The 19,883-nt window shown below is 45.8% G+C and overlaps 1 protein-coding gene across 1 annotated transcript in view; it reads left to right on the top strand.

The window, feature by feature from the left end:
- LOC121282549 (coiled-coil domain-containing protein 158-like) overlaps positions 1-19,883 on the top strand; it is a 187,254-nt gene that overhangs the window by 24,729 nt on the left and 142,642 nt on the right. The window contains exons 3-4 of the mRNA XM_041196290.1: positions 9,418-9,463; positions 15,530-15,693. Coding sequence (XP_041052224.1) covers positions 9,418-9,463; positions 15,530-15,693 — 210 coding nt within the window. The remainder of the gene's footprint in view (positions 1-9,417; positions 9,464-15,529; positions 15,694-19,883) is intronic.

The raw sequence follows: 19,883 nt of genomic DNA, 5'->3' as shown, positions 1-19,883 counted from the left end.
TAACTGCCCTCTGAAATGGCCTAGCAAGCCATTCAGTTGTACCAAACTGCAAAGCAAAGTTTAAAAAAAAATAAAACTGGACAGACCTCCCAATATTCACCTAGGGAGCAGACTAAACAAGGGCACATCCTGCCCAGTCGGCCCTACAAAGTCTTTCACACTAACATCTGGGACTTTTGCTGAAATTTGGATAGCTGTGTCATAGACTAGTTTAGCACTAGCCTGACTACCTTACAGCCAATGTTGCAGAGCTCCTCCTTCACCATTTTGTCCTGACCCACTGGCAGGATAGACCCACCAGTTGGGAAGGAGTAGCCTTGGAGTCCTCAACATTGATTCCAGAGCCTATGGAGTTCCATGGCATCCAGCCAAACATATTCAAGGAAATCTACTGCCCTCCTTCAACTGATGAATCCGTACTCCCCCACGTTGAATGCCACTTGGAAGAAGCACTGAATGTGGCAAAGGCATAGAACGTAGTCTAGGTAGGAGGCTTCAATGTCCATCACAAAGAGTGCCATTACTGATAGCTGCCTGAGTCCTGAAGGATACATATGCCAGGCTGGGCCTGTGGCAGGTGGTGAGGGAACCCACGTGAGTGAAAAGCCTACCTGACTTTGTCCTCACCAAACAACCTGTCATAGATGCATCTGTCCATGGCAGTATTGGTAGAAATGACCTTAGGAGTTGAGGTCCCACCTTGTCACCCTTCATTGTGTTGTGTGGCACTACCACCATGCAAAATGGGATATATTCAGAACAGATCTGGCAACTCAAAACTGGGCATCCATGATCTGTTGCGGGTCATCAGCAACAGCAGAATTGTATCCAAACACAATCTGTAACATCATAGCCTAGCATATCCCTCATTCTACCATTACCTTCAAGCCAGGGGGGGTCACCCTGCTTCAGTGATGAGTGCAGAATAAATGTCAGGAACAGCGCCAGGCATACTTAAAAATGGGGTGCCAACTTGGTGAAAATACAACACAGGAACACATGCATGCTAACAGCAGAAGAGCATGCTATATACAAGAGCTAAGTAATCCCACAGCCAATGGATTAGATCTAAACTCTGCAGCCCTGCCATATCCAATCATGAATGATGGTGGACAATTAAATAACTAACAGGAGAAGGACAATCCCCATCTTTAATAATGGTGGAGCCCAGCATCTGAGGGCAAAGGAAAAGGCTGAAGCATTTGCAACCATCTTCTGCCAGAGGTACTGAGTAGATGATCCATCTAGGCTTCCCCTTGAGGTCCCCAGCATTACAGAAACCTGTCTTCAGCCAATGCAATTCACTCCACATGATACCCAGAAACTGAAGACACTGGATATAACAAAAGCTCTGGGCCCCAACAGTATCCCAGCAGTAGTACTGAAAATTTCTACGCCAGTACCAGCCATGCCTCTAGCCAAACCGTTCCAGTACGGTTGCAACACTAGCATCTACGCAACAATGTGGAAAGTTACTCAGAAATGCCGTGCCCACAAAAACAGGATTAATCCAGTCTAGCCAATTATCGCCCGTCTACTCTCAATTGTTAGCGAAGTGATGGAAATGTGTCATTGACAATGCTATCAAGTGGCACTTACCAAATATCTGTTCACCAATGCTCAGTTTGAGTTCTGCCAGGATGACCTGGCTCCAGACCTTATTACAGCCTTGGTTCAAACGTGGACAAAAGAACACTGAATTCCAGAAGTGAGGTGACAGTGGCTGCTCTTTACATCAAGACAGCATTTGACAAGCGTGGCATCAAGGAGCCCTGGCAAAACTGAAGTCAATGTGGGAATCAGACTGGCGGGGGGGGTGCGCGCAGATGCAGTGCAGGGGATTGTGGGGCTGTTGGTAGTGGGAGTGGGGGAGCTCTCCGCTCGCTGGAATCAAAGGAAGATGTTTATGGTTGGAGGGTAATGTCTTAAACCCAAACACCTTCAACTGCTACATCAATGACCTCCCTCCAGCTTAATGTCAGAAGCAGGGATTTTCGCTGATTGCACAGTGTCTATTACCATTCACAACTTCTTAGATAATGAAACAGTCGGTCCCATGTGCAGCAAGACCTAGACACCATTCAGGCTTGGTTTGATAACTGAGCATTAATATTCATACCACTCAAGTGCCAAACATGACCCTTCACAACAAGAGAATCTAACCGCCTCTCTCGATATTCAATGAAATTGCCATCACAGAATCTCTCATTATCAACATCCTGCGGGTTACCATTGATCAGAAACTTAACTAGACCAGCCATATAAATACTGTGGCTCCAGGATCAGAGTAGAATTTTTCACTGAGTGGCGGGCTTGCGCCCAACCCACTCGAGCATAAAATAGCGCATGATGACATCGGGCAAGTGGGTCAGCTGGGTGCCTTCGTCAACAGGAAGAGATTCCACTCCATGAACATGCAGATAGTGTGTGACCATAGGATTACTAATTTGCAAGTCTGTGCAAGGTACCCTGGCAGCTCCCATGACACTTATATCCTGAGACATTCCCAGGTGCCGAGGCTCTTCAGTGCTCCAGCCCAAGTGGATGGATGGCTGCTGGGTGACAAGGGCTACCCCTTGAAAAGGTATCTTATGACGTCTCTCCACCACCCAAGAACAGAGGCAGAGCAGCGGTATAACAGGAGCCATGCTTCTACAAGGGAGGTGATAGAGACAACCATAGGTCTTCTGAAGATGCATTTCCGATGGCTGGACTGTTCAGGGGGAGCACTACAATGTCCCCCAGATCGGGTGTCACTGATATTGGTTGCATGCTGCACTCTGCACAATCTGGCACAGGCAAAGGGGGACCCACTGGAGGAAGAGGATCTTGAGGCAGCTCCACAGGCCACAGATAATGAATCCATTAGTGAGTCAGAAGAGGAGCATGTTGAGGAGAATGCTGAGGGCATGCAGGCAGACCCCTGTTACCTCCAGGGAGGCAGGGACACCAGGGACGCCCTGATCCAACGCTTCTTCAGCTTGGCTGCCAATTAAGTGCTGCTGCTTCCATCCCGGATGTCTGCAATGAACATTTCCAAAGTCCACTCTGCCTGTGCAATAATGTTTCGAACCGCCCACATCCAGCATTACATACTGCCGCACCCTGCACTACATTAGATAAGAAAGGTGAAGCATACTCATGCCATTGTGACAAAAGAAAATTAATCTCATGCTGACAGTCAAAAACAAATTAACAGAATCTTCTCTGGTCTTCAACCCCAGACCAGTAAACATAAACAAAACATTGCACAACAGAAGATCACCATGACTAGTCCCTGTTGTGCACATGGTGCCTTAAACTTACGTTTGCGAGTACTACATCTTTGTGCTCCATCCTTGCTGGCAGCGATATTGGAGACAGCCTGCTGACTCTGCTGTCCTGTTGGCCTTGATGACCATGGCGGTTGTCCTGTTGCCAGTGGAGCCTGTGCTGGCCTTGCCTGGGAGGGAGCAGCCAGTGCCATGGCTGGCATCTCCCCAGTCACTGCAGCCTCATCCGATGCCACGGTCATGACAGAAGGGTGGAGGAGCTGCTGCCGTCATCCAGAGCGCCCTGAGAGGGGCTCGCAGAAACAACAGGCAGCTCATGCGCCAACGTAAGTTTGCCCTGGACTTCCCTGCTCACCATTGATGGACGGGCACTTAAGTGGGATACTGGGTGCCTCATCCATCTCCCACATGGACACTGACCACCTGAGGTCAATCCTTGTGTGACGACCTGCAGGTCCGAGTGCAACCCCAGGAACCTCTGATTCTGTTCCCAGAGCTGCCTCTCCTTGAGAATCGCCCCTCTCTCAATGGAGGAGGCAGTGCGCTTGGCCATAAGGGTCAACGCAGTGCTGGTGCTTCGTAATGGACTCCTCCATAATGGACACCATGGCACACATACCCTCATGGATCTCCACCAGATCCTCCTGCACATCTTGCGGCCTAATGGACGACTCTAGAGGCTCATCATCTGCCTTCAACTCAGCATCGTACTGGTCCCCAGTAGTCTGCACCTCAACTGAGTGTGAAGTGCCCTCATCACCGTGCGCCAACAGTCCAGCTAAAGATCTAATGCCCACTGAGTTGCTGGTATCTGTGCTGGTGCCTGGTTCAAAGAGCGGGTATGACTGGAGAATCTGGAGACAGGCGGTCCTCTGGCGTCAGGGATTGGTCTTCGGATTCCTGCAATTTGGTGCATGGTGGCAAACCCAAGGGAGAACAACGACATGTCATTAGTTGAAGTCATCACATTGTCACTGTGCATGCCAGGCACCCTGGTGAGACCATGGAGATCTACATCATGGTGCCATCATCTTTCACTGATCAATGGGGACTCCAGTTTTGAAGCTCCCATCAACGACGAGACTACACAAGAATGTTTGCACCATCCGAAACTCTCATCTCTGTGCACTGCACTCTTACTTTCATCTGACACCCCATCCTTTCCATGACCGGTTGACCGAGCTGCGTGGCATCTCTCCAGCTCCAAGGTGTTCTGCTCGTATCTGGTTAGGATTAGGAAGTTTGCGGGGCTTCCAATGGGGTCCATGACCTTTCAATGTTGTTATGGCTTGTCTTCTCCTGAAAGGACAGAGGAGCATTAATTAGTCCACTCTCTAACTGCAGCGCCATTGCAGCCCGGCCAACCCCACCTGAGGAAAACCTTGCAGGGCACGTCCAAGTCGTGGGCCTTGAGCCGCAAGGCACTCAGTCCAAGCAAACAGGTCTCACCCCCTTGACCAGCTCAGGTGTGATTGACAGTTGGCGCTCAGACTCTAACACCCCTGAGCTCCACAGGGGATGGCCAGTCCTTAACGCTTCAACACCCTGATCCATGCCAACACAGTATTCACCTTTCCTGAGCATAACAGGTCATTAAACCTCTTGTGGCACTGCACCTAGGTCCGCCGCATAGCATAATGGCTGCTGAGGAGCGCTGCCACCTCCTTCCATGCTCTTTTTCGAAAGGTGCGGTGGCTGCCTCCTACCATCCCTGGGGACAAGGGTGTCGCTTCTGGCAGCCACCTCCTCCAGGAGGACCGCGAGGCCCTCATCAGAAAACTGTGGTGGGGGGGGGTGAGTGCCCACCCAACCTGCCCTCCTGCATGGCGTCTGCAGCCGCACTTGAATCCATAATTTTTACTCCTGTTGACAACACCAAAGATGTCGTCTTCGCTGGCAGCTTTCCAGGGCCTGACTGTCCCAGTTTTAAATTGGCTGCCAGATTGCCATGGACCCAGCAACCTATAGGACCCTCCCCTGCCTGCCCTTTCCTGACCATTGGGGAGCCGCCCATATTCAGGCTTAATTGGCCCGCCAGCATGAAATTGCGGTCGGGGGCTAATCTTGAGCGGTGGCGCCTTTCCTGGCTGCTTCCTAGCCTGCCAATTGTGCCAGCCCGCCGAACTCAAAATTCTGCCCTGGGTATTCTGCCGTGAGTAACTCCTGACTCCCCAAAATTGCTCCACCATTGACAAGGTACAAGTCAGTAGTGTGGTGGAATACTCTCCACTTGCCAGAATAAGTACAGATCCAGTAACACTCAAGAAGCTCAATATCATTCTGGACAAAGCAACCCGTTTGATTGACCCTGCCTTGCCATCCACAATCTTAAACTTGGGCAATAAATGCTGGCCTTGCCAACGGTGCCCATATCCAATGAACGAATAATAAAACAAAAGCTATCACTGCATATAAGAGTGCAAGCAAGTAAAGCTACTTTCCCCATGTGTCGGTTTGCTTTGGCTCCTTCTCTGGGGTTTTTCTTTGATCTGTCGAGTTGCCACACTCCATTTGCACTCAGGACGTGACAGCCAAGTCAACAAGTGACTTCATGAACAGAAACACTATGGATAGCTTCTCTATATGGATCTAGCCTGTTATTACATATGTTATGACAACTCAGCAGCAGTTTTTTTTAAATTCATTCATGTGGTGTGGGCATCACTGGTTCGGCAGCCATTTATTGCCCATCCATAATTGCCCTTAAGAAGGTGGTGGCGAGCTGCCTTCTTGAACCACTACAGTCCATGTGCTGTAAGTACACCCACAGTGCTGCGTTAAGGAGGGAGTTCCAGGATTTTGACCTAGCGACAACCTTGATATATTTTCAAGTCAGGATGGTGAGTGGCTTCCAGGGGAACTTGCAAGTGGTGATGTTCCCACCTATCTGCTGCCCTTGTCCTTCTAGGTGGCAATGGTTGTGGTTTTGGAAGGTGCTGCCTAAGGTGCCTTGGAGAATTCCTGCAGTGCATCTTGTAGATAGTACACACTGTTGCTACCGTGTGTCGGTGGTGGAGGGAGTGAATGTTTGTTGATGCAGTGCCAATCAAGTTGGCTGCTTTGTTCTGGATGGTGTCAAGCTTCTTGAGTGTTGTTGGAGGTGCACTCATCCAGGCAAGTGGAGACTATTCCATCACACTCCTGACTTGTGCCTTTTAGATGGTGGACAGGCTTCAGAGAGTCAGGAGGTGACTTGCTCATCGCAGGATTCTAAGCCTCTGACTTGCTCTTGTAGCCACAGTATTTATATGGCTAGTCCAGTTTAATTTCTGGTCAATGATAACCCCCAGGATGTTGATAGTGGGGGATTCAGTGCTGGTAATGCCATTGAACATCAAGGGCAATGGCTAGATTCTGTCTTGTTGGAGATGGTCATTGCCTGACACTTGTGTGGTGCGAATGTTACATGCCACTTGTCAGCCCAAGCCTGGATATTATTCAGGTTTTGCTGCATTTGGACATAGACTGCTTCAGTATCTGGGGAGTCGCAAATGGTGCTGAACACTGTGCAATCATCAGCGAACATCCCCATTTCTGATGTTATGATGGAAGGAAGGTCATTGACGAAGCAGCTAAAGATGGTTGGGCCAAGGACACTACCCTGAGGAGCTCCTGTAGTGATGTCCTGGAGCTGAGATGACTGACCTCCAACAACTACAACCAACTTCCTTTGTGCTAGGTATGACTCCAACCAACGGCCTTGATGTCAAGGGCAGTCACTCTCACCTCACCTCGGGAGTTCAGCTCTTTTGTCCATGTTTGATTGGCCGGGTTGGTCCTGCTTTTTGTGTACAGGACATACCTAGACAAATTTCCACATAGCCGAGTAGATGCTAGTGTTGTATCTGTACTGGAACAGCTTGGCTAGAGGTGCAGCAAGAGCACAAGTCTTCAGTACTGTTGCTGGAATATTGTCAGGGCCCATAAGTATCCAGTGACTTCAGCTGTTTCTTGATATCGCTTGGAGTGAATCGAATTGGCTGAAGACAGGCATCTGTGATGCTGGGCACCTCAGGAAGAGGCCGAGATGGATCACCGCTCGGCACTTATGGCTGAAGATTGTCGCAAATGCTTCAGCCTTTTCTTTTGTACTGATGTGCTGGGCTCATTGAGGATGGGGATATTTGAAGAGCCTCCTCCTCCAGTGAATTGTTTAGTTGTCCTCCACCATTCACGACTGGATGTGGCAGGACTGCAGAGTTCAGATGTGATCCGTTGGTTGTGGGATTGTTTAGCTCTGTCTATGTCTTGCTGCTTAAGCTGTTTGGCACACAAGTAGTCCTCTGTTTGTAGCTGCATCACGTTGACCGCTCATTTTTAGGTATGCCTGGTGCTGCTCCTGGCATGCCCTCCTGCCCTCTTCATTGAACCAGGGTTGATCCCTTGGTTTGATGGTAATGGTAGAATGAGGATATGCAGGTCAATGAGGTTACAGATTGTGTTTGAGTACAATTCTGCTGCTGCTGATGGCGCACATGGATGCCCAATCTGGAGTTGCTAGACCTATTCGACATCTATCCCATTTAGCACAGTGGTAGTGCCACACAACACAATGGAGGGTATCCTCAGTATGAAGGCAGGACTTCATCTTCACAATGACTGTGCGGTGGTCACTCCTACCGATGCTGTCATGGACAGATGCATCTGTGGCAGGCAGGTTGGTGAGGATGAGGTCAACTATGTTTTTCCCTCTTGTTGATTCCCTCACCACCTGCTGCAGACCCAGTCTAGCAGCTACGTTATTTAGGACTCGGCCAGCTCGGTCAGTGGTAATGCTACCGAGCCACTCTTGGTGATGGACAGTGAAGTCCCCACCCAGAGTACATTCTGCTCCCTTGCCTCCCTCAGTGCTTCCTCCAAGTGATGTTCAACATGGAGGAGCACTGATTCATCAGCTGAGGGAGGGTGGTACATGGTAATCAGCAGGAGGTTTCCTTGCCTATGTTTGACCTGATGTCATGAGACTTCATGAGGTCTGGAATCGATGTTGAAGACCCCCAGGGCAACTCCCTCTCGACTATATGCCACTGTACCGCCACCTCTGCTGCACAATGGGACAGTGGGACAGGACATATCTTGGGATGGTGATATCTGGGACATGATCTGTAAGACATGCTTCAGTGAGGACGATTATGTCAGGCTGTTGCTTGACTAGCCTGTCAAACAGCTCTCCCAATTTTGGCTAGCCCCCTGATTTAGTAAGGTGAACTTTGCAGGGTAGACAGGGCTGCAATTGCTGTTGTCGATTTTGGTGCCTAGGTTGATGCTGGGTGGTCTGTCCAGTTTCATTCCTTTTTGTGACTTTGTAGCGGTTTGTTACAACTGAATGGCTTGCTGGCCATTTCACAGGGCATTTAAGAGTCAACCACACTGCTATAGGTCTGGAGTCACATATTGGCCAGACCAGGTAAGGACAGCAGATTTCCTTCCCTAAAGGGACATTAGTGAACCAGTGAATCGACAATGGTCAATTTCTTGGAGATCATTAAACTTTTAATTCCAGATTTTTTGTTGATTTATTTCACCGTGGCAGGATTTGAACCAAAGCCCCTAGAGCATTACCCTGGGTCTCTGAATTACTAGCCCAGTGACAATACCACTACACCATCGCCTCCCCTAGAGTCACAATCATACATGTAGGAAGTTGCGTGCTATATTTTCATTTAAGAATAATGCGGGTACCTTTAAGGCTGATGGGGTTAGAATTAGGTGAAATTAGGGTGAGGGGGGTGGGGGGGGGACCTCATGTGGAACCTAAACACCAGCATAGACCAGTTGGGCTGAATGGCCTGTCTTTGTGCTGTAGGTATGATTCGCCCATCATGTGGTGCTTAATTTATTAATGTAATAGCATATCTCTGGCTATTGAGCTATTTGTTAAAGAAAATTACGACCAGCCAATGACCCTGTCCCTTTCTCATAGGATACTGACACAGATGCCAATCAAAATATACCAAGCCGTGTACTTTGTTCTCTGTCTTGAACAAAGTGCGTCTTTGGCAGTTACAAACAAAAGTTTTCTTAAAAATTCATTCAGGGATCTAAGGAAACACTGATATTTTCAAGTTCTTGGTTTGATTCGTTGCAATTTGATTCCCATAATCTTAAAATGAAAATTTTGTGAATAATGGTCTTTTTTTTCCAGATATTTCTGATAGCAGAAGACCGAGCAAAAACTTAGAGGAATTGAGGTTAGTTTTAGGTACAGTTGCTAAATGCATATGCAGTTGATGTTCTTAGCTGATGTGACACTGAACTGAATGTGCTGCAGACAGTGCATTACTTGTTCTCATCCAAAGGTGGAAAATTTAGGAGAAATTAGAATATAGACGATTATTCTGTGATCCTGCGCACATACCGTGGAGTGGAATTCAGAGGGAATATAACTTGGGAAATTGTGAGAAAGCAGCCTGTGACTTTTATATGCATTAAAATTAATGGACAGAAATCGCAGGTGGCATTTCGCACTTTCCCAAGGTGTACTTTTCACTAGGAATATTAAATCAAGAGGTGGAATCTTCTGCTCTATCTGGTGGTAAGCTTGGAGGTGGGAAGGGCATTTAATTAAGTGGGATGGTGGTGTACACCGTTGTCACCAATTAAGGCACTGCTTGTATTAAGGTGAGGTGAGAGTGACTGCCCTTGACATCAAGGCTGCATTTGATTGGGTATGGCATCAAGGAACCCTAGCAAAACTTCAGGCAATGGGAATCACTGGGAAAATAACCCACTGGTTGGAGTCATACCTAGCACAAAGGAAGCTGGTTGTGATTTTTGGAGGTGAGTTATCTCAGCTCTAGGACATCACCGCAAGGGTTCCTCAGTGTAGTGTCCTCGGCCCAACCATCTTCAGCTGCTTCATCAATGACCTTTCTTCCATCATAAGGTCGGAAGTGGGGATGTTTGCTGATGATTGCACAATATTCAGCACCATTCATGACTCCTCAGATTCTGAAGTAGTCCATGTCCAATACAGAAAGACTTGGACAATTTCCAGGCTTGGTTTAACAAGTGGCAAGTAACATTTGCACCACACAAGTGTCAGGCAATGACCATCTTCAACAAGACAGAATCTAACCATCGCCCCTTGATGTTCAATGCATTACCAGCACTGAATCCCCCACTATCAACATCCTGGGGATCACCTTTTACCAGAAACTGAACTGGACTAGCCATATAAATACTGTGGCTACAAGATCATGTCAGAGGCTAGGAATCCTGTGACAAGTAGCTCACCTTCTGACTCCCCAAAGCAGTACACCATCTACAAGGCACAAGTCAGGAGTCTAATGGAATACACCCCACTTGCCTGGATGAGTGCAGCTCCAACAGCACTCAAGAAGCTTGACACCGTCCAAGATATAGAAGCTCACTTGATTGGCACCCCATCCACAAACATTCACTCCCTCTACCACTGATGCATGGTAGCAGCAGTGTTTACTGTCTACAAGATGCACTGCAGCAATTCATCAAGGCTCCTTCCCATGACTACTACCATCTAGCAGGACAAGGGCAGCAGATAGATGGGAACGCCACCACCTGCAAGTTCCCCTCCAAGTCATTCACCATCCTGACTTGGAAATATAGCGCCATTCCTTCACTGTCACTGGGTCAAAATCCTGGAACTCCCTCCAAAGCAGCACTGTGGGTGTACCCACTCCACATGGATTGCTGCAGTTCAAGAAGACAGCTCACCACCACCTTTTCAAGGGCAACTAGGGATGGGCAATAAATGCTGAAGCCTACATCTCGTGAATGAATAAAAAAAAATTAACCCAGCTGCAGGCAGGCCTGTCACCATGCAGCTAAACTGTGCAGCCAGCTTGTCACCTCTTGGGATTGGGGGGGTGACGGGGGGAGGTCAAACACCCAGTGCCTGACCAAGGGACTGGACATCGGGAAGTGGGGGAGCTGGCTGAGAGTCACCCCTCTGTCCTTGCTTCTGACCCCCTGTATCCATTGCCTCACAACCCTCACCCTGTAACCACACCCCCACTTCCCAACACATCACTTACCTGTGACTCGGGTTGCTTGGCTATCCTGGGACTCTGGTGCCTGTCCTCCCAAGTGCCTCTGCTGCTGGCCTCTGATTGGTCACCAGCTCTTGGTAGGAGAGACTTCTGCCCCGTTAGGGTCTGGATTCAGGGGGGAAGATCTGTCGCTGGCCTCTCAACTGCCTGATTGGCTTGTGGTTCAGTGGACATTCCTGAAAGGAAGCAGCGTGGGTCTCTCGCCAGCTCTCTATCCAACGGGTGAGACCCCTGACACCTTAACAAGATTTCGCTCAAGGAGTCACTCTTCCACTCTGCACAAGTTTGAGCCTTAGACTCCAAGGAAGGTATTTTCTGATGCATTTTTCACAATTTTCAAACGAACTCACATTGTTACAGTTCTCTGGTCTGTGGGATACAGGTGAGGTGGGGTAAACTTGGAAGGTCAAAATCAGTGGGTATAATTTGTCATTTAGATGAAAGATTAAAAAAAAGATTAAAACAATTCTGTTCCTTTTAATGGATATCTTTAACTGAGAGACCACTTTATTCCTCTGCACCTTATATTGTGAAGATGGAGCGAGTGAGCGTATATTGGGCTGGATTTTCCAGCCCTGCCCGCTGCCAGGATCATCCGGTCCTGCCGAAAGTCAGTGGACTTTTAGCTGGGCCGCTGCATCGTTGGTGGCTGTTCCGGCCATGGTGGGGCTGGAAAATCCAGGCCATTGTAGCAGTTTCCATCAGTCAGTGCTATGTCTGTAAATGCCAATTTGTAAACAATTCGTTTCTGGGAAACTTTCTTACTAAGATGCATCTATTCATTAACATTCATCCTTTTCTCAGAAGCATATTAAATACTAAAAGTTGCTGAACTATTCCTGTTGGTAATATTTTGATATCTAGGCTAATTGTTCATTCATTCAGCCACATAATGACAATTTCTTTTCTTAAATCATAATTTTTCTGATAATATAGTAAATGTTGTTTTTCCCCACTCCCTCATCAACTAACCTGTTTGCAGCAAGCTTAATAACAGAGCTTAACTGAGCACTTGGTCCATTTCAAAAACTGAAAGTGTAATAAAACCTGATGTGTCACGCTAACACATTAATACTTCAGATTTTAACAGAACTAACTTTCTGTCCTCTGACCGAGTTGTTTTTATAACAGATTTACAGGGAAGTTTCTGAATATGAACATCAATTTAACTAATAAAGAACGACTGATTCTAGTCAGAATAGACTATGGTGGCCTAAAGACTAGAATGTGTTAAATAACAACAATATTGTATATTTATCTAGACTGTAATAGAAAAACATCAAAAATTGATGGAGCTAAAGAAGGATATATTGGGAGACTAAAAGTTTGATCAAAGAGGTAGGTTTGAAGGAAGGTCTTAAAGGAGAGAGAGGTAGAGAGGTTTAAGGAGGGAATATCAGAACATAGGACTTAGACTGCTGAAGGCAAGATCATCAATAGTAAAGTGAAGGAAGTGGGGATGCATAAGAGGCCAGAAATCTCAAATTGTTGGGCTGGAAGAGGTTTCAGAGATAGGGAAAGGAGAGGCTATGAAGGAATTGAAACACAAGGATGAGTATTTTAAATTGGAATTGTTGGAAGACCAGGAGCCAATGTAGATCAGTGAGCTCAGGATTAATAGCTGAACAAAATTTGGTACAAGTTGGGTTATGGCCAGCAGAGTTTATGGAAGATGGGAGGACAGCCAAGAAAGTATTTGAATAGTTGACTCTGGAGGTAAAAAAAAACTATGGATGAGGGTTTTGGCAGCTAATTGACTCAGGCAGGGTTGGAGACAGGCAACGTTAGAGGTGGAACCTGATGGTCATTGCGATGTAGAATATGAGGTTGGAAGATCTGTTCAGAGCTAAATTACCTATTGAAATTATGTCATGGTCAGCTTCAATTTAAGACAATAGCTGGGGTCGAAGGCTTCGTTACTTTTGTGAATTTAGAAATTTGTTTTTCTTATTTAGGATCAAAGTCAGCAATGCTGTAAATACTTCTTAAACTCAAGAGATAATTGGCTAGATTCTGCTGGAGCTGTCCCATAAAATTAGATTTGGTGCAGCAAGTTTAGGTTTAAAAAATTTTGCCTAGGCAGTTGAAACTGCAAACCGATAGTGGCACAGCAAGGGCAACAGTGCATCTGGGACCTTGGTGAACAATGGGACAAATGATATGTCCCATTAATCAATGAGATTAAAAGATTGAGAAACAGAGAGAGGAGGGACTGAGGAGGAGGGTAAATGAGTGATTGAATTCAATGTCAAATCAGGCACAGAAAAATAAATAAAGAGGGAAAGAAAGATTGGATCCAGGCAGAGAGGTTAAAAAAAGAGGTTAAGGAAAGATAAATTTTTAAAAAAAATTATATTTGACCTTTTAAAAATCTTTAACAACCTGAAGGAATGAGACTCCACTCTTAGAATTGTTTACTTACTAGGCAAGAGAGTTTGATTGGAAATCATCAACAATTACGTTGTTAAAAAGGTACTTACACTGAAAATTACTAGACATTGGTGAATTTTGGCAAATTTAATGGACAGTTAGAACTAGGAGCAGGAGTAGGCAATTCAGCCCCTTGAGTCTGCCCTGCCATTCATTCCGATCATGGCTGATCTAATTTCGACCTCAACTCCAATTTCTCACCCTCTCCCCATAACCTTTCAACCCGTTACTAATTAAAAATCTGTCTATCTCCTCCTTAAATTTATTCAGCGTCCCGGCATCCACTGCACTCTGAGGTAGTGAATTCCACAGATTCACAACCCTTTGAGAAAAGTAATTCCTCCTCATCTCTGATTTAAATCTACCAATCCTTAGCCTAAAACTATGGCCTCTCATTCTAGAATGCCCTAGAAGGGGAAACATCCGCTCCATGTCTACTTTGTCCATCCCCTTTAGCATCTTATATACCTCAATTAGATCTCCTCTCATCCTTCTAAGCTCTAGCGAGTATAGGCCTAAACTCAATCTCTCCTCATAAGACAAGCCCTGCATCTCTGGAATCAATCTAGTGGACCTCCTCCGAACTGCCTCCAGGGCAATTACATCATTCCTCAAGTAAGGGGACCAAAACTGTGCCAATGCCTTGCACAGTTGCAACAACACTTCCCTATTTTTATACTCTATTCCTTTAGCAATAAATGCCAAAATTCCATTTGCCTTCCTTATTACCTGCTGTACCTGCATACTAGCTTTCAGTGATTCATGCACGAGGAAACCCAGATCCCTCTGCACTAAAGCATTTTGAAGTTTCTCTCCATTTAAATAATAAGTCGCTTTTTTATTCTTCCGACCAAAATGGATAACCTCACAGTTATCCACATTAAATTCCATCTGCCAAATTTTGGCCAATTCACCTAACCTGTCCATTTGTAAATTTCTTATTTCTTCATTGCAACTTACTTTGCCACCTATTTTGGTGTCATCTGCAAATTTAGCTATAGTACCTTCTATCCCTGAATCCAAGTCATTAATATAGATTGTAAATAGTTGGGGCCCAAGGACCGAACCCTGTGGCACCCCACTAATTACAGCTTGCCATCCAGAAAAAGATCCATTTATCCCGACTCTCTGCTTTCTGTTGGTTAGCCGATCCTCTGTCCAAGCTAATATATTACCCCTAACTCCATGTGATCTTATCTTGTGCAAATGCAGCAACTTCATGAAACTCAGAAGAAAGTTAAGCACAAGATACCTTTTCCTGTAGCTAATTGCAGAGCCTTGCAAATGAACCAGCAATTTGTGGGGATTCACAATTCATGTGATATTTCTTCCTCACTATATGTTGATGGCTGATTTGTGTTTTAATAAGTGTCCATTTTTGAAATGTCTTTTCAGCAAATTCTGGCCCACTGACTTGTAGTTATAAATTTTATGACTGTTTCTGGACCTATGAATAAGACTTCAAAAATAATATTCATCTTGTTAATAAAATAATGGAAAATTATTTTGGATGAATGTAACAAAGCATTGTATTTTTCACTTCCGCATGTGTTTTATGGTGTGTAGGAATTAGAATTTAGCAAAGATCTGATTACTAATACTTGCAATAGGGACAAGAATAATCTTTTGTAAAAATATTACTGATTTATCTATATTAAGTGCAGCAAGTGCATTTTATCATTGGCTGATTTTCTTTTGTGAGTGCCGATATGAAGGATGTTACTGTTGGCTCATAGAACATTTTCTAGCATCAAGAACAAAATACCTTGTACACTATTTTTGTGCTCCTATCTACAGGAAAGAACTAGAAAAACAGACAAAAGAAACAAAGATACTTAAGGAAGAGGTAGAACTTGCTACCAAATTAACAATGGACAAATTCAACTGGAATTTTAATGAGGGTAGAAGTTGTAGTCACGATGAGTTCTCAGCTAGCCCAAAAGACAAGTCAAAATCAGACCGTAAGTATAGGTCCGTGTACTACACTGTGGAGATGATAGCTTGATGCATATAACAATTATCATAAAGTTTACGCAAGGCAAACTGCAACCACACCCTCCTAACCTTTAATAGCATTTTGAATCCTCCATGTTCCAAATCCTCTGTGTCATTTTGAACAGAATTTTAACTGGATCAAACATATTAATATAACAAAACAAAAACAGAATTACCTGGAAAAACTCAGCAGGTCTGGCAGCATCGGCGGAGAAGAAAAGAGTTGACATTTCGAGTCCTCAAAACTGCTGAGTTTTTCCAGGTAATTCTGTTTTTGTTTTGGATTTCCAGCATCTGCAGTTTTTTGTTTTTTATATTAATATAACATATGAACGGCAATAAGAGCAGAGGTTATGTACCTGATAAGTGCACCACCTCTTGACAACTCAAAGCTTTGCCAGCTCAATCAAGGCATGATTGAAAACTCGTCACGTGTTTGTATGAGGGCGGCTGCAATGGCAATCGAAGCTCACCATCACCTAGGACAGTGGAATATGCTTGATCAGTGTCCTGCCATCAGATTCGATAATCCATTCACTCCATCACTGGCACACTGAAGCTTCAGTACATTCAATTTACAAGGTACACTGCAGTAACTCACCAAGGTTGCTTTAACAGCACTTACTAGCCCTGTGGCTTTACCATTGGGAAGACCATTAGCAACTGTGTTGTCCCGTCTTGAACAGATATTATCATTCCATCATTGCAACTGGGTTAAAATTCTGCAGTTCCTTACCTAATGCCGTTGTAGGTAGATCATTGCCACACAGACTGCAATAGTTAGAGACGGGCAATGAATGTTGCTTTATGAGTGTCACCCACATCCTGTGAACAAATATATAAAACCAGGACAAAGACAGAAGCCAAATTAAGTCATTGAGAATGAACAGAATCTGATGCATGACCGGGTGTGGGCAGTAGAGGTTTGGCAAATTAAAAACTGGGTTCAGAAGGGCATTTGAGAAACAAAGCACAGTAGAAGTAAATGTATAAAGGTTTTTGTGAAGGTTGAATTATGGTGGATATGGGAAATTTTGCAAATGTGGAAGTAGTGATTTTGAATAAGGTATCGCATTTTAAGCAGAATTCTGCAGCAAGCAGGATATCAGTGTTGTGCAAGCTGAACTGGACTGTGCACAACTAGCCAGGGAGAGGACTGAAAATTATGGCCTCCATATTCCTTTTGCTCAGCTGGAGGAACTATTGGCTTAACCAGGACCTCACACCAAACAGATAGCCTGATGGCATTGTGATGGTTCAAGGGCTGAGGGAAATGACAGATACAGTTAGAGTGGTGTGCTGTGCAAGGTGACTCAATCACAGCAGAGAATATTGATGGTCAGCATATTGATGAGGAAGAGGTCTGAGTTAAGAATAGATTCTTCAAGGACATGAATGACTGTAAAGTGACAGGAAGAGAGTCCATTGCCGGATATGTGTTAGTTGCTTTGAGACAATTGGGAGTGGAACCAAGTTAAAGACATAACCTTAGCTGTGGGTAATTGAGATAATAGTGGGGCTAGTTCAGATTAAAGTAATGTTTTAGATTTGCCTTTTCTATTCCCTGAATATTTTTGTAAACCTTTATAGCCACCTTTCAGAAGTCTCTTGCCCAGGTTGAAAAGCTCAATATTTCCCCATAATCCAGGACTTTTACATTGGCGAACAGCCTTTTCTGTACTTGCTCAAAATCTTAAACGTCTCCCTTGTTTCTTGAATAAGCGCAAAATACTGCGGATGCTGGAAATCTGAAATAAAAATATCAAGTACCGGAAAAACTCAGGTCTGTCAGCATCTGTGGAGAGAAACACAGAACTGGAAGTTCTAAAAAAGGAGTCATTTTTGACTCACTTTTAACTCTGTTTCTCTCTCTGCAGATGCTGCCAGACCTGCTGAGTTTTTCCAGCATTTTGCTTTTATTCCCTTGATCCTTGGGTTCCTTGGTGAGCAGAACTGGGCACCGTTTTTGAGCTGCAGTCTGGTCAGAGCATTATATAGTCTAATGTGAATTTCTTCTGACCAATATTCTACTGGTATTAATATGTTGTAAATGACTTGAGTGTAGTGAGCTCATGGGAGAATTATATTCACAGTTGGAACGAGGGGGATAGATTTAAGCAACTCTCTTTACCCCACTTTCCCCAGGAAACTTGTCTTGCACTTCCTCTTCTCTTGTACTCATTAATGGTGACATGATAGTGGCTTTGGGCAACCTGCTACATGAACTGTTGGGTAATGTAGAGAATGCAAAAAGAGACACAAAGGCTGTGCTGAAACATATCTTGCTGTTGGTACCAGCCTACCAATTTCTGATTGTAGCCATGATCTTGGAATTAAACTAGACTAACCATTATTTTGTTACACTGCTGGTCACCCATCTTGATCCCAAGAGGATGATGCTGTTTTTACCAACTGATGAAAAATTCCTGAACCACCAGAGGTCTCAACTACATCATCACCGATGAGGCATGTGAGGAAGCCGAAAACATAATTCAAAGGGAATAAAAATCAAAACTAAATTTAAAATATTTCATTTGATGAGATTTGTTTTAAAATTGATGTAATCTGCTTCCCTATACAAGGGCAGAATTTTGCCGTTAGCGTGTGGGGGTGGGCCCTGCATGCCGATGCATAAAGTGACGCGCGGTGACATCGGCCGAGGGTCCCAACATCACCGCGCGCCATTGCAATATTTTGGTGGATGAGTGCGCGATGATGTGTGTCCGTCATTAGATAATGGGCGACTTAAGGCCCTCGAGGCACTAATTGACGGCAATTTTTCGGGGCCCGTGCGATCTTCAGGTTGTCGCACTGGCACAACAGGCAGGCAGGTAGGACACATTTGTACAAACCTAATCCACAAGTGGGATAAGAAGGGTCAGTGGGGTCGTGAATGTGCTCAGTCAGATATTTAATTTGGAAAGTTACTGATACTTGCCTGTGTGAGCAGAAATATCTCAAAACTCATCCCAGATGCTTGGACAGGACTCAACCTTCAGGTCAGCACTCTAGAGTGAAGATCCATTTTGGGGCCTGCAGGTTTCAGGAAGCCTTCCCTTAGCCTGGGAGTGGGAGTTCTGCTCTCCACTGGAGGTATCTTCCCTGAGGAGGAAGGGAGGGCCAGAAGGGGGAGGAGGCCAGGCGTGTGCATTCAGCCTCCAGGGGAACCACCTTTGGGAGGACAGGCACAAGCACAAGGGGCGCAGGGCCACCAGGAAGTCCAAGGTGGAAGGGGCCGTGGAAGAACCCACTATCCTGCTGCCAGGGTAAAAAGGCGGTGAAGCAACTACCTCAATATGTCTGAGGTGCAGTACCAAACGAGGCTTCATTTCTCAAGGGAGACAGTCAACTCTATCTGTCAGATGATTGGGCCTGAGATCTCCGCTAACTGTGTGGGTGGACTCCCTGTGCCAGTGGCTCTAAAGGTCACAGCTGCCCTCAACTTCTATGCCTCTGGCTCTTTCCAGGGCTCAGTGGGTGATCTTTGCAGTGTCTCCCAATCAGCTGTCCACACTTGTGTCAAGCAGTTGACAGACACTCTATTCAGGCGTGCATTGACCTTCATCTACTGCCATTGGAACCAGGTGAGCCAGACACAGTGAGCCAGAGGCTTTGCGGCCATTGCTGGCTTCCCACGCGTCCAGGGTGAATAGACTGCACACATGTGGCCATCAAGGCAGGTGCGCCCGGTGCCTTTGTCAACAGGAAGGGCTTCCACTCCATGAAAGTGCAGTTAGTGTGATCACAGGATGCAGATACTGCAAGTCTGTGCAAGGTACCCAGGCAGCTCCCACAATGCCTTCATCCTCAGACATTCCCAGGTGCCAGGGCTCTTCAGTGCTCCAGCGCGGCTAGATGGATGGCTGCTGGATGACAAGGGCTACCCCCTCAGAAGGTGGCTCATGACACCTCTCCACCATCCAAGAACAGAAGCTGAGCAGCGGTATAATAGGAGCCACGCCTCCACAAGGGCTGTGCTGGAGAGAACTATCAGTTTTCTCAAGATGCGCTTCCAATGCCTGGACCGTTCAAGGGGTGCACTCCAGTACACCCCAGATCGTGTCTCGGTGATAGTGGTAGCATACTGCGCTCTCCACAATCTTGCGCTGAAAAGGGGGGCTGTGGACAATGAAGATGTAGATGCAGTGGCTGCTGC

Source organism: Carcharodon carcharias, chromosome 1 (assembly GCF_017639515.1).
Source record: "Carcharodon carcharias isolate sCarCar2 chromosome 1, sCarCar2.pri, whole genome shotgun sequence".
NCBI classification, from domain to species: domain Eukaryota; kingdom Metazoa; phylum Chordata; class Chondrichthyes; order Lamniformes; family Lamnidae; genus Carcharodon; species Carcharodon carcharias.
This window is presented reverse-complemented; position numbering and strand designations above follow the sequence as displayed.